General features: G+C 41.4%; 1 protein-coding gene across 1 annotated transcript in view; it reads right to left on the reverse strand.

Annotated features, from left to right (window-relative positions):
- The window catches only part of LOC128534523 (NACHT, LRR and PYD domains-containing protein 12-like), a 71,306-nt gene that overhangs the window by 13,864 nt on the left and 42,649 nt on the right, over nucleotides 1–14,793 (reverse strand). The window contains exons 6-8 of the mRNA XM_053508977.1: nucleotides 14,599–14,769; nucleotides 3,870–4,043; nucleotides 508–681 (exon numbers count right to left, since the gene is read on the reverse strand). Coding sequence (XP_053364952.1) covers nucleotides 508–681; nucleotides 3,870–4,043; nucleotides 14,599–14,769 — 519 coding nt within the window. The remainder of the gene's footprint in view (nucleotides 1–507; nucleotides 682–3,869; nucleotides 4,044–14,598; nucleotides 14,770–14,793) is intronic.

Here is a 14,793-nt window from a genome sequence, read left to right on the forward strand (position 1 = left end):
GATGGGTTCCCTGTTGAGTCTGGTTCCTCTGAATGTTTCTTCCTACTACCATCTTAGGGAGTTTTTCCTTGCCACTGACGCCCTTGGCTTGTTCATTAGGGACTATCTGACCATTTTGATTCATACACATTTACATTCCATACAGACTTAAATCTTTTTTTGATTGTGTAAAGCTGCTTTGGGACAATGTCAATTGTTAAAGTGCTATACAAATAAAATTGAATAGAATTGAATAAATGATCAGTCTTACACGTTTTCAACAATTATGTAAAGAGATAAGTGATGTGTTAATGACTTATTTGTTGTGGACTGAGGAACACACACCAAGTCATTAGAATGTCTTTCACTTACATTCTCAACAGAATCTATCAGAATTAACACAATGATTTATTCAGTATTGACCAGAACAAATGTGTCTGTGTTTAATTAATACACAATGTGTTTATTATTATGACCTGGTGGATCATTAGACAGTTCTATTATTATTATTTTATAATGTGATCTTACCTCAGTCTCTCCAGTTTACAGAGAGGATTTTCCAGTAGATCAGAGAGACACTTCACTCCTGAGTCTCCTACGTCATTACAGGACAGATCCAGGTCTCTCAGGTGTGAGGGGTTTGATGTCAGAGCTGAAGTCATAGCAGCACAGCCTTCATCTGAGACACCACAATTATACAACCTGTAGAGACACAATGACACACTCTTCATCAACAGATTATCTTGGTTTAAGACTTACTTTAAAGATGTTGTGTTTGTAAAATGAGCTCATTAATTGACATGGAGATTTAATATCATTTGATTAACAAATCTAAATAACAATGTAAGTAAAATAATGACACTGAGAGTATATTTAATTTCTCTTATCTATTGTGAACAGAATTATTTTATTGCAGAATCAAAGAAGTAAAAGTCAGAATCGTGATGAAAACCAAATACTATCATGAATTGAAAGATACACCACAAAAACAATAGGAAACGTATTTTAAAGAAAATTAACATTCATGTCTGTTTTAAGCCAGAACACTTGGTGATAATTTGTTGGTAAATTAATTTTTCCTGAATTATTAAACACATGGAGTGCAACAAATGTTAATAAATTAAGTTCATCAGCTTCTGCGGACTTAACTTTACTGAAAATAAAAATTCTATAGGAAAATGATATAAAAACAGAGAATCAGAGGTGCTGAGACTTTTGTGCATTTTTAAGTGTGTCTGGTTACATATTCAAATTCTATTTGTCACATACACAGTCATAAACAGTACGATATGCAGTGAAATGCTTAAATAACCGCCCATGACCTTAAAATGTAAAAACAGTTGACAAGAAATAAATAAAACAAAATATAAAAAACTTCAAAAAATATATAAGATATATATATTTATTTATTTATTTTATTATTTTTTTTTTTTTAAGTGCAAATGTGCATGAATGTCTGCGGTATGTGCAACTGTGCATAAGTGTCCATTACTGTGTAGTGTGCAAAAATGCAGAGTGGTTTAGTCCTGTATAATGTCTATAACTGTGAATTGTGCAATGTGCGAAGACGCAGTGATTGTTTAGTCCTGAGTAGTGATCTGTTTGAGAGACCGTATCGCCTGCGGGAAGAAGCTCTTCCTCAGTCTCTCTGTGTTGGCCTTCAGGGAGCAGAATCACTTTCCTCACCGCAACAAAGAGAACAGTCCATTGCTGGGGTGGCTGAGGTCCTTTACAATCTTCCTGGGCTTGGTCCAGCATCGCTTGCTGTAGATCGAGTGCAGGTCAGGAAGCTCGGTGAGGATGATGCGCTCAGCTGATCGCACCACACTTTGTAGAGCTCGTCTGTCCTGCATGGTGCTGTTCCCGAACCAGGTTAAAATGTTTCCCGTCAGAAAGCTCTCTATGGTGCAGGAGTAGAAGTTCCTGAGCATCTTGGAGGGCAGTCTGGAGTCTCTCAAGCCTTTTTACCACGGTGTTGATGTGACAGGACCATGACAGGTCCTGTGTGATGTGAACACCGAGGTATTAGAAGCTGTCCACTCTCTCCACTGGGCTCTCGTTGATGACAGGCGTCTGGTAGTGCCTCTCCTGTTTCTGGCTGAAGTCCACCATCAACTCCTTTGTCTTACTGACGTTTAGAAGGAGGTTGTTCCTCTGGCACCAGTTCTCCAGATTCCTAATCTTCTTCAGGCGACTCGTTGTTGTCAGAGATCAGGCTCACCACGACGGTGTCATAAGCAGGGGACTCAAAACACAACCCTGGGGGGCTCCAGTGCTGTGAGTGAGGGACGCTGAGACGAGGAGAGGTTGAATATCCCTGTGATCACAGGTGCTAGCTGGTCTGCACAGGCTCTGAGAACTCGAGCACTTTAGAGGGCAGTCTGAAGTCTCTTAAGCATCTGAGGTGGTAGAGACACTGCCAGGCCTTTTCACCACGGTGTTGATGTAACAGGACCATGACAGGTCCTGCGTGATGTGAACACCGAGGTATCTGAAGCTGTCCACTCTCTCCACTGGGCTCCTGTTGATGACGGGGGTCTGGTAGTTCTTCTCCTGCTTAGTGCTAAAGTCCAATATGAACTCCTTTGTCTTACTGGCGTTTAGAAGGAGGTTGTTCCTCTGGCACCAGTTCTCCAGATTCCTAATCTCCTTCAGGTAGGCCGTCTCATTGTTGTCAGAGATTAGGCCCACCACAATGGTGTCGTCAGCAGACTTAATGATGGTGGTGGAGCTGGTAGTGGCCACACAGTCATATGTGTACAAAGAGTACAGCAGGGGGCTCAGGACACACCTCTGGGGGGCTCCAGTGCTGAGAGTGAGGGAGGCTGAGACATGTCCACCCATCCTTACTAGTTGTGGTCTGCCAGTTAGGAAATTAGTAATCCACTGACACAGAGATGAGTTGAGTCCCAGGTGCTCCATCTTGGTGGCGAGTGTGGAGGGAATTATGGTGTTAAATGCTGAGCTGTAGTCGATGAAAAGCATTTTAACATAATTCCCCCTTCTAGTGTCCAGGTGAGTAAGTGATGTGTGGAGGAGGTGAGAGATGGCATTGTCAGTTGAACGATTTGGACAGTAAGCGAACTGTAGTGGGTCAAGAGTGTCAGGTAGTGAAGAGATGATGAAGTCCTTGACCAGCCACTCAAAGCACTTCATCACTACTGCGGTGAGGGCTACAGGGCGATAGTCATTGAGAGAAGCAGGATGGGGTTTCTTTGGAACAGGAACAATGATGGACTCTTTGAAGCATGTGGGGATCACCGACTGAGATAAAGAGATGTTGAATATCTCTGTCAACAAAGGTGCTAGCTGGACTGCGCAGGCTCTGAGGACTCGACCCGAGATGCCGTCTGGTCCTGCTGCTTTCCTGGTGTTCACTCTCTTGAAGGCTCTCCTCAAGTCATGCTCGGAGATGATGAACACGTTTCCGGTGCTGGCAGTATCTTTCTGTCTGCAGCCGTGAGCGCCGCTAGCATTAGCATCGCTAGCGTCTTTAGCTGCAGCCTCGAAGCAAGCTTAAAAAGTGTTTAGCTCGTCTGTCAGAGACAGGTCCGCGTTTATCACACTGGATGTTGGTGCTTTATAGTCCGTTATTGTTGATTCTGCCTAATTTAATAAGGTGTGTGAGATTAGCACTTGTCAGTTTTACATGTTATTTTGTCCTCCTCTCTAAACCAGGTGTATATTAGCAGCATGTGTGTTGGGAGCAGGTCCCAGGTCCCCAGTGTTCATGAGAGCTACTTCTGACTCACCAGTGTGGACTGTTTTCTCTCTGTGGGGAATATGCAGTCTTTGTAACAAAATCTAACAGCATTCACACACTTTATTGAGAAGATCAGACTGTAATCAGACTTTTAATTGTAATTTATGTTCTTAAAATAGAATCTTACCACAGTGTCTCCAGTTTACAGTGAGGATTCTCCAGTAGAACAGAGAGACACTTCACGTCTGAGTCTCCTAGTTTATTCCCTGACAGATCCAGGTCTCTCAGGTCTGAGAGTTTTAATCTCAGAGCTGAATTCAGAGCAGCACAGCCTTCATCTGATACACCACAACGCTCCAACCTGTAGAGACACAATGACACACACTTCATCAACAGACTTTCTTGGTTTAAGACTTACTTTAAAGATGATGTGTTTGTAAAATGAGCTCATTATTCACAATGACATGGGGATTTAATATCACCTGATTATTCTAATTAACAATGTAATTTAAATGATCATACTGAGTGTTATATTTAGTTTTTCTTCTCCATTGTGTATGAATTCATGATAATGATAAATCAAGGAAGTAAAAGTTAGTAGTAAAAGGAGTCGTGATAAACAACAACAAAAAAAAAATCAACATTAAAGTGGTCCTATTATGCTTTTTTAAATATTATCTTTCATGCAGTGTGTCATGTAGCTGTATGTGAACATAAACTATCTGCACTATCTGTGACGCTGACAGTGCACGATAAATTAAGTTTTTGTCTATTTAAAAAAAAAAGAGTCGGCTCACATTCGCCTAAACGAGTCGTTAGCAAATCAAATTTTTTCTCTGTTACGGATCCACGTCACTTCGTAACATATTTGCATAATTTCTGCCAACGTTCTACGTCACGAACAACTTGCCCGCCATCTCACAATTACGTTACCACAATCTTGTTAATGTGACCGAGCATTTATGCCAGGTTCGCTTAAACACTTTGTAATATAAAAAAAACAATAGCACACGAAATCCTTTTTAACTGTTTATTCTCCACCATTCACCAAAACTGAACTTAACACTCGCAAAGTGTGCATGTCCCTTGCCCTTCTACGGCAAGCCCCGAGGGGAAAAATGCATGAGTAGTAATGGTGGACCAGCGCTGGCGTTATTTGTTTGGACGAGAGAAGGAGAGATTGCTGTGGATCATTTTTATTTCGAAGATTTTTTAACCGGATTATCTTTAACTGGACATATTCCCCGGACTTCTTACCCTCCGTCATCGGCCTCCCGGTCTCAATAACCCCAGTAAGACCGAACCATACTCCTCTAACACATATACAATAAACACGGACTTGTGAACTTAAGAACGTGAGCTACTTTTGACTCACCAGTCTGGACTGATTTCTTTGCAGTTTTGATATTTTATGTACATTATTTTAATTGTAAACCTGCACTGTGATCTCCTCTCATACACACACCTGTTGATCCTGTTCTCACCTTCAGCTCTGTGTTTCTGTCTGACTGTGTTTGAGTCATTGAGTTTATTTATAGATATTCTTTATTTATGACAAAACTATTGAGAAAAATTCAATAGACAAAAAACTATAAAAATAATACACCCTATTTTGTACAATCCCTTATTTCGCTTAAAGGTCCTACACATCCCATTTTTCATTAAATGTTAATATGATCTTTAGGCTCCTAATGAAAAGTTTGTATTATACGTTAATTAAAAATTCAAAAGGTTTGCTGTTACGCTGCCGCGAGCAACAACAACATAAAGCGGAGAAGCTTACTGAGAGAGATACGGACGCGATGTGTTTACTGATGTGTTTACATGACTTCTTAATCTTCGACAGACATCGTTATAAACCATCTAACATAACAAAGGTAAGCATAATATAGTTTTCCGACTACGTACACAGTTTGCAACTAGACAATCACCTTAATCCATTGTTTATTATAAACGGGCGATTAGGGATTATATAGAGACGGATGTACATAGAGAAGAAGCCAAAACCATGTTCTATAAGAGTATAAGTTAACTTACACTCCGCATTCATCGCGATTATTAGAAAAGGCGATCTGCAAAGAGTCATAGAAAAAAAAAAAAAAAAAAAAAAATCACACTCACTGAGCCTGGTGAAGATGAAGCAGAAACACAAAGCGTTAGTACAGATCCATTTTTTAGGAGCAGCTTCCTAGTAAAACCTGCTTTATATTGACCCGCGTTTATAAAGCAGTCTGGTGAAAAATTATTATCGCAAACATGAACGCATTTAGGTAAATCGGCGGGAACGTTAGCTTTAAAAACTAAATTCAGCCACTGCGTCCTCAGTGGCTCAGATACCTAACCCTAGGTAGGTACCGTAGGTCACTAACCCTAGGTAGTGAATGACGACTGCTGTGTTCGCTATTACACCCAACAACTGTACACCACACTCGCTTAGGCGCCATTTTGCTCCAGCGGCGAAAAACAATGGCTGTCAGCTTCTTCTCACTCGGGGCGGGTCTTTGCTAAAACACCAGTGTCAATCAACTAGTGTAGGAGCGGCCTCTTGTGGTGTGGCGTCACATCGACAGGCATTTGCGATTGGCCTGATTTCAGAAGGGGCATGTTATTGTAATAAATGAAAAGAAAACCACTGGGCGGCTCTTTATCATCGTAGAGTGGTTGTGTACGCACTCTCCTAACACACGGTTCAGTCCAAACAGCTTAAAAAAGTGCATGTAGGCCTGTATGACCCCTTTAAGTGCCTTAAGCTTTGATTATGATACACAATGTGGTGTTTAGTTCATGTTTAAAAATGATTCTTCCTGCTCCCAGAACCATTTTTTTTTAATTCCTGAAACCCAGATTATACAGTAACTTGAAGCCTTTTTTTCCTGATTAGCCTCCCTGATCTCTTAAGGCTACAAAGCTGTTTGGTTCCAATCCCTTGGGTTGTCCTCACATTGTGTGCGTGAAGATATTCTTGCTTTCACTATTAAACATAGCTGCAGGTTCTACAATTGTTTTTAATAATTTGTTTTCACTAAGGGCTGCATGGTGGTGTAGTGGTTAGCACTGTCGCCTTGCAGGGTCAGGGTTCGATTCCCAGCCAGGGTCAATTCATGTCTCTGTGTTCATGGAGTTTGCATGTTCTCCCCGTGCTTGGTGGGTTTCCTCCAGGTACTCTGGTTTCCTTTCACAGGCCAAAGACCTGCAGATTAGGCTAACTAGCGTCCCCGAATTGCCCATAGTGTGTGATTAAGTGTGTGAGTGTGTGTGTGAGCCCTGCGAAGGATTGGCATCCTGTCCAGGGTGTACCCTGCCTCGTGCCCTAAATCTCCTGGGATAGGCCCCAGGCCCCTCATGACTTTATCCTAAATACAGGATAAAGAGGTAAAGACGATGAGTAAGTGTTTTCACTTAGTGTTTAAATGATCTCCCAACACACTCATTCAAGATATTTTTCTGACTGCATTTATTTTTCAAAGATGTTGGTTCACTACGACCCTTTCAGGTTTTAATAATGCATTGGACAGTTTTTAGCCCAATTTTAGTAGTTTCAGCTCGTCCTTAGTTGTTTTCTTTGCTTATGCAGAGTGTCACAAGGAGACGAGTTCATTTACAATCACTCTCATCAACTCATTTGTGACATTTTGTAGACTCAGTCTGACTCCCTGTCTTTTGACTTTACATGGATTTTATATCAACACTTTACTAAAAATAAACACCTTTTAAACCAATGGAAAAAATCTGATTATATAAAATATATTAACATTCCTTAAGATGTTAAAGATTTAAAGATTTGTCAATAAATTACTATTAATGTCAATAAAGGTTTTATTTACTAATCTGGTAATCTGATATCTTGAGAGAAATGTACAAATTAATGTTAAAGGGATTAACAGATCATTCTTATACGTTTGCAACATTAATTAAAAGAGGTTTTTACGTACGTCAGTGTCTGTAGTTTGTAATGTTCATCATCCTTAAGTGCAGAGAGACACTTCACTCCTGAGTCTCCTACATTATTATAGGATAGATCCAGGTCTCTCAGGTGTGAGGGGTTTGATCTTAACGCTGCAGTCAGAGCAACACAGCCTTCATCTGAGACACCACAATTATACAACCTGTAGAGACACAATGACACACACTTCAACAAATGTTTATCTTGGTTTAAGACTTACTTTAAAAATGATGATTTTGTAAAATGAGCTCATTATTCGCAGTGACATGGGGATTTAATATCACCTGATTATTCTAATTAACAATGTAATTAAAATTATTAAACTGAGTGTCACAATTGAGTTCATCAGCTTCTGCAGGTTTAACTTTACAGAGAATAAAAGTTCTACAGGAGAATGAGATGAAAACAGAGGATCAGAGGTGCTGAGCTTTTTGTGCATTTTAAAAGGATCTGACAAAAAGTGTGTAAAAATCAGAAGTGTGTCTGGTTACATATTCATATAATAAAGTGTGTGAGATTAACACTCATCAGTTTTGTTATTTTGTCCTCCTCTCTAAACCAGGTGTAAATTAGCACCTAATCAAAAACCACATTATTTTAATTATATCTGTATATTAAACATACAGTAGTGATGGTGCTCTGTGATCTCCTTTCATACACACACCTACTGATCCTGTTCTCACCTTCAGCTCTGTGTTACTGTAGGAACGTGTTTGAGTCAGTGGGTTTATTCATAAACTTCATGACAAAATGTTAAATAATACGAAACTGTTTTAGGATCTTAGTGAAATAACTATTGAGGAAAACTGCATGGTTTTAATCCTGCTCGTCATGTCTACAGCTGCTTTCGGCGACCCTGTTTATAACAACTAGACAGAGACACTGAAAGAACATTCACTCACAGACTAAACACTGTTCCAGCTTTAAGATTCCAGCTTTGTTATACAGAAATAACAACAAAATGATTGTTAATGTGGTTTACCTTTTTTGTCAGCTATAGCTTATTAAAAAAAAAAAAGGGCTAAACATAATGTAAAAACAACATTAATGTCTTAATGTTTTTCATCTTAAAAACTTATTTAAGCTTTGTAGCTCACACACAGTGCTTTCAGTTTGTGTGATTAGTTACACTTTTTTCACTGTGGCATCAATTTCAACAATCTGTTGGTATAAAAAGCTGGTATTGTCAGTAAGTCATTCCAAGTTCATCATTCAAACAGCCATGAACACACAACGTCACTTAACAGACGAGCAGCGCCACCCGGCCATGGCGCGCCTTCGGGTCGGTGGCAGGCAGTCAGATGTTGCTCGTGAACTTGGTGTGTCTCAAAGTGTCAACAGCAGACTTGCATCAAGACACAGAACTACTGGCAGAGTTCATGACAGACCCAGGAGTGAAGCCCCATGAGTGACAGACCACAACGCTGACCAGTGCCTTAGGACCTATGCACTCAGACATCATTATGCAACTGCCACACAGTCACAGGCCCGTTTACGAGATGCGAGGGGTACTAGGGTTTCCAGACAAACCATTCGCAACCGAATCCACCGCTTGCAGGTGACTCCACTGACACCAAGACACCGCCATGAACGTTTGCAGTGGGCACAAGACCATGTGACCTGGACAATGCAGCAGTGGTCTGATGAGTGTCGGGTCACCTTGCACAGAAATGATTGTCATCAGCATTGCTGAAGACGGCGAGGTCATCATGGTCCCCAGGGTTTGCTTTGGGGGAGGAGGTGCAACAATCTGGGCAGGCATCACCAGTTAGCGCAAAACACATTTAGTTATTGTACATGGCTCATTCACTGCACGTTCTTACCTCAGAGACATCATAGAACCCATAATCATTCTCCATTTCTGCAGCACACCCCTAACTTTCTGTTCATGGATAATAATGCTCCACCCAATCATGGCAGAATTGTCACAGCTCTACTATAGAAAGTTGGAGTGCCTCATATGGTATGGCCATCAATATCCCCTGACCATCATCTGGGAGCACATCTGGGACCAGTTGAAGCAGAGATTGGATGATGGTACCCTCACATGACCTGGCAGAACTGCGTATAGCACTTGTGGAGGAGTGGAAGGCATTGCCTCAGAACATCATGAGGCTAGTGAGGAGCATGAGACATCGCTGTCAAGCTGTCATTGTGGCAAATGGTGGAAACACCCGCTACTGACATTGTCAATTTTCGTTATTTGGGGCTATCCCTGTTATTGTCTAAATTTTTGGGATAATAAATATTTAACTAATGAGAATGGTGTTTTTTTTCATACATTATTAGTTATATCAAAAGGAACTTTTACATTGATATTTTACATTCAAATTTAGAGCAAATGGTAAATGCACTCATAAATATCCCTAACTTATTGTAAGTAGTGTATATATTTTCCTGCTCAGTACCTTAGTCAATGTTACTATTAGAATTCATTCACAAATTTTACATTTTGTCCGTTCACATAGTTTTAAGGTCTACCTCCAGTCTGAAACACAAACAGATGTCTGTTGAAATATTTAAGGTTTGTTTTTGTCATTCTGGTGCTAATGTGTTAGTGTGTTTCTATTATTCTGGCCGTAAGAGAGCAGTTATACTGGAGTGTCACTCTGACGTCAGAGTTCCAGTGAAGTTTCATAGGAGAGAGGAGCATTTCAGGTATTTCAAATCCTGAAGGATCACTGATGGATCTCTAGCAGAGTCCCAGAATGCATTGCTGCTGTACAAAAGGTTTGTGTTGTTCTGGAGTTTTTGTCGAAATATGGTACAAAAACAAACATATAGAGTTGTGCATAAAAGTTGGAAAACCAATGCTTTAAAGGGAAATAGGATTGTTTTTGTGGCGTGCTATGTGATGACAAGCATGACTGTTAGGGAAGGGAATCACCAAGGACCAGCTGAGAGGATATCACCATACCCAGGTGCTGATTGGGATTGGTTTTTATATACAACATTATTTTATATACGGATTTTGTTACAATTCTAAACAATCTCGGTGAATAATTTGTTTCTACTACCCTTGAACTTTGCTGCCTGCCCCCAATCCCGGATATAATGGGAGGGTTGCGTCAGGAAGAGCATTCGGCATAAAACCTGTTCTACAACCCGAGTTCAGAGAAAGTCGGGATGGTTTTTCGATTTGAATGGAAGGAAAACTACCTTTTGGATCCCGTGGACCAGTGTTTTACACACAGTAGAACATGGACAACTCGATGGGTGTTTAGACTAAAAATGTTTTGTGCACTAAATGAGCCAATTTCAAGGTTGATGGCTGGTTGTATACAGTTTGTCTACAACAAATGATGCTGGTCTCAAAAAAGGTTGGACAGGAGCATGTTTTCCGGTTCAGAGGGAGGTCGTGCGCTGGACGGACCAATCGGTGGCCGCGTTACAGGACGCACTCGATGACGCAGACTGGGACATGTTTAGAAACAGCTCCGATGATGATGTCAGCATGTTTACGGAAGCGGTTGTGAGATTCATCGGGAAACTAGCGGATGATACCGTGGAGAAAAAGACTATCAGAACGTTTCCCAATCAGAAGCCGTGGATGGGGGACATGGAACCATACAAGGCTGCGTCGTATAACGTCCGGAAGGCGGAAAAAAGAGGCGAAGCAGCGCTACGGGAGGAAACTAGAGTCACAGCTCCAACAGAGTGACTCTAGGAATCTGTGGCAGGGACTGAGGACAATAACGGACTATAAAACACCAACATCCGGTATGATGAACGCGGACGTGTCTCTGGCAGACGAGCTGAACACATTCTATGCTCGCTTCGAGGCTGCAGCTAAAGACGCTAGCAATGCTAATGCTACCAGCTCTAACGGCTACAGAGAGAAAGACACTGCCAGAACCGGAAGCGCGTTCATCATCACTGAGCATGACGTGAGGAGAGCGTTCAGGAGAGTGAACACCACGGAAGCAGCAGGACCAGACGGCATCTCGGGTCGTATCCTCAGAGCCTGCACAGACCAGCTAGCACCTGTGTTCACTGAGATATTCAACATCTCTTTATTTCAGTCGGTGATCCCCACATGCTTAAAAAAAGTCCATCATTGTTTCTGTTCCAAATAAACCCCATCCTGCTTCTCTCAATGACTATCGCCTTGTAGCCCTCACCTCAGTAGTGATGAAGTGCTTTGAGCGCCTGGTCAGAGGCTTCATCATTTCTTCACTAACCGACACACTGGACCCGCTACAGTTTGCATACCGCCCGGACCGCTCTACGGATGATGCAATCTCCCATCTCCTACACACACCACTCACTCACCTGGACACTCGGAGGGGGACTTATGTGAAAATGCTCTTCATCGACTACAGCTCTGCATTTAATACCATAATTCCCTCCACACTTACCACCAAGTTGGAGCACCTGGGACTCAGCTCATCTATGTGTCAGTGGATCTCCAATTTCCAAACTGGCAGACCACAGGCAGTAAGGATGGGCAGTCATGTCTCAGCCTCTCTCACTCTCAGCACTAGTGCCCCCCAGGGTTTTGTTCTGAGCCCCTTGTTGTACTCACTGTACACCTATGACTGCATAGACACTACGAACTCCACCACCATCATTAAGTGCTGACGACACTGTTGTGGTGGGCCTGATCTCTGACAACGACACGACAGCCTACCTGGAGGAGATTGGAAAGCTGGAGAACTGGTGCCAGAGGAACAATCTCCTTCTGAACTTCGGCAAGATGAAGGAGTTGATAGTGGACTTTAGCACAAAGCAGGAGAGGAACTACCAGACCCTCATTATCAACGAGAGCCCAGTGGAGAGAGTGGATAGCTTCAAATACCTCGGTGTTCACATCACACAGAACCTGTCATGGTCCTGTCACATCAACACCATGGTGAAAAAGGCCTGGCAGCGTCTCTACCACCTCAGGCGCTTGAGAGACTTTAGACTGCCCTCCAAGGTGCTTAGGAACTTTTACTCCAGCACCATAGAGAGCATCCTGACGGGAAACATCTTAACCTGGTTCGGGAACAGCACCATGCAGGACAGACATGCTCTACAGAGGGTCGAGCGCTCGGCTGAGTGCACCATCCGCACCGAGCTCCCTGACCTACACTCGATCTACAGCAAGCGGTGCTGGACCAAGGCCAGGAAGATCGTGAAGGACCTCAGCCACCCCAGCAATAGACTGTTCTCTCTGTTGCAGTCAGGAAAGCGCTTCCGCTCCCTGAAGGCAAACACAGAGACTGAGGAGGAGCTTCTTCCTGCAGGCGATATGGTCTCTCAACCAGGTTAACACACAGGACTAATCATCTCCGTGTTTCTTTAATGTTCTGCAACATTACATAGAACTGGTCACCCATGGTCATTTCTCATCTGAGCACACACCCCAATACACTGTGACAACCAAGGATGCTGCACATTTGCACACACATTGCAACATTTGCACACTTCTGGACATTTTCCATTCATTCTACTTCTTATTTGCATCTGAATCTAAATTTATTTTGTCTATACAGAAAAGTTTTATATTTTTTGTATATTTTTGGAAATTCCTATATTTTGGTCACTTCTTATAGTTAAACTATTTATTTATTTCTTGCTTCTTTTACATTTTCTCTTATTTCTTGTCAATTGTTCCATTTAAAAAAATAAAATAAAATTTAAGGTCACAGGTGGTCGTGTAAGCATTTCACTGCATATCGTACTGTGTATGACTGTGTATGTGACAAATAAAATTTGAATTTGATTTAAAATACACAAGGCCTTCCCTTAAATAGACAGTCTTAAACCTTGATATACCCTTCAACCTTCATAATGCCTTTTAAAACATGCAAGCTGCCCATACTGTATGCACTCATGCCCCCCAATATCATCAGAGATGCTGGCTTTTGAACTGAATGGGGATGACAAACTAAAAGGTCTCCCTCCTCTTTAGCCCGGAGGACACAATTTCCAACAAGAATGTAAAATTTGGACTCATACAGGGTATGAGCTTTATGTCCCAAGAGACACTGCAGTAATTGCATTGAATGTCCTACAAATAGCAGAAGCACAAAGGCATTTTTTAAGTTCTTCAAGGGGCACTTTAGCAGTTGCAAGGGCAGGAAGGCATTATTATCATTACATGACAAGAGGAGTGTGATATTTAAATTTAAATAGTTATGGAAAAACTTAAGATATCCCATGACCGTGTGAGCTTGCCTTTCATCATCTAGCTTATGGAAAATAATATGCAGCTCATTGTAAAAACACCGTTATTATAAATGACTGAAATGAGCAAGAAAAATAGTATTTTATTGAGGACAGATTTTATTCTGTAAACAGGAAATAGGCCTACTTTAGTAATAAGGCTCTGCGCTAAGCGCATGTATAGAGCGTTAGAGTGTGTTGTGCCAGGGCGGAGTGTGTGCGCCACTCAGGACGTCGGAAGGTAGTGATCTCTGACTTTACTTACTTTACTGAATATATTTTAATAATTTTAATAATTTTATTTTATATTTAAGTTTATTCCTTATTTATTGCCTCATTTATTTATACTGTTAACTAAGGATTTTTAATATGTTCAATAAAACTATAATTCAAAAATTTCTCATTTGTGCTTCATGCATCTAGTTTATATCTGACTTTAATCTCATTACGGTCCTATACGTGGCTCATTTGCTTCTCCTTCAAACGCAGTTCTGTTTATGTACATCTCAGATTTCTCATATGTTTAGGTTTACCTCAGGTTGTGTCTCAGTTATGTCTCTTTGTTTCTCCTAAGTCAGCTTAAGAAGAAATAGAAAGGACAAAGTCGAGCTTGTAATGAGACAGCTCAATTCTGTGAGACAAGAAAAAGCTCATTCTGAGCAACAACATTTTGCTATGGGAAACCATCAGTGTGGAGTGAAAAGAAACAATCTTCCGCCTCAGGACATTGATGATGAACCTAAAACTTCTGCTTCAGTCTCACTATTAGAGAATGTGTCTTACTGAGGAGCAGGTCATGTGACTCTCAGAGAGATGATCTTACCTCAGTGTCTCCAGTTTACAGAGAGGATTCTCCAGTACAGCAGAGAGACACTTCACTCCTGAGTCTCCTACATGATTATAGGACAGATCCAGGTCTCTCAGGTGTGAGAGGTTTGATCTCAGAGCTGAAGTCAGAGCAGCACAGCCTTCATCTGAGACACAAGACTGCAACCTGTAGAGACACAATGACACTCTT

This window comes from Clarias gariepinus, chromosome 12, assembly GCF_024256425.1.
Source record: "Clarias gariepinus isolate MV-2021 ecotype Netherlands chromosome 12, CGAR_prim_01v2, whole genome shotgun sequence".
NCBI lineage: Eukaryota > Metazoa > Chordata > Actinopteri > Siluriformes > Clariidae > Clarias > Clarias gariepinus.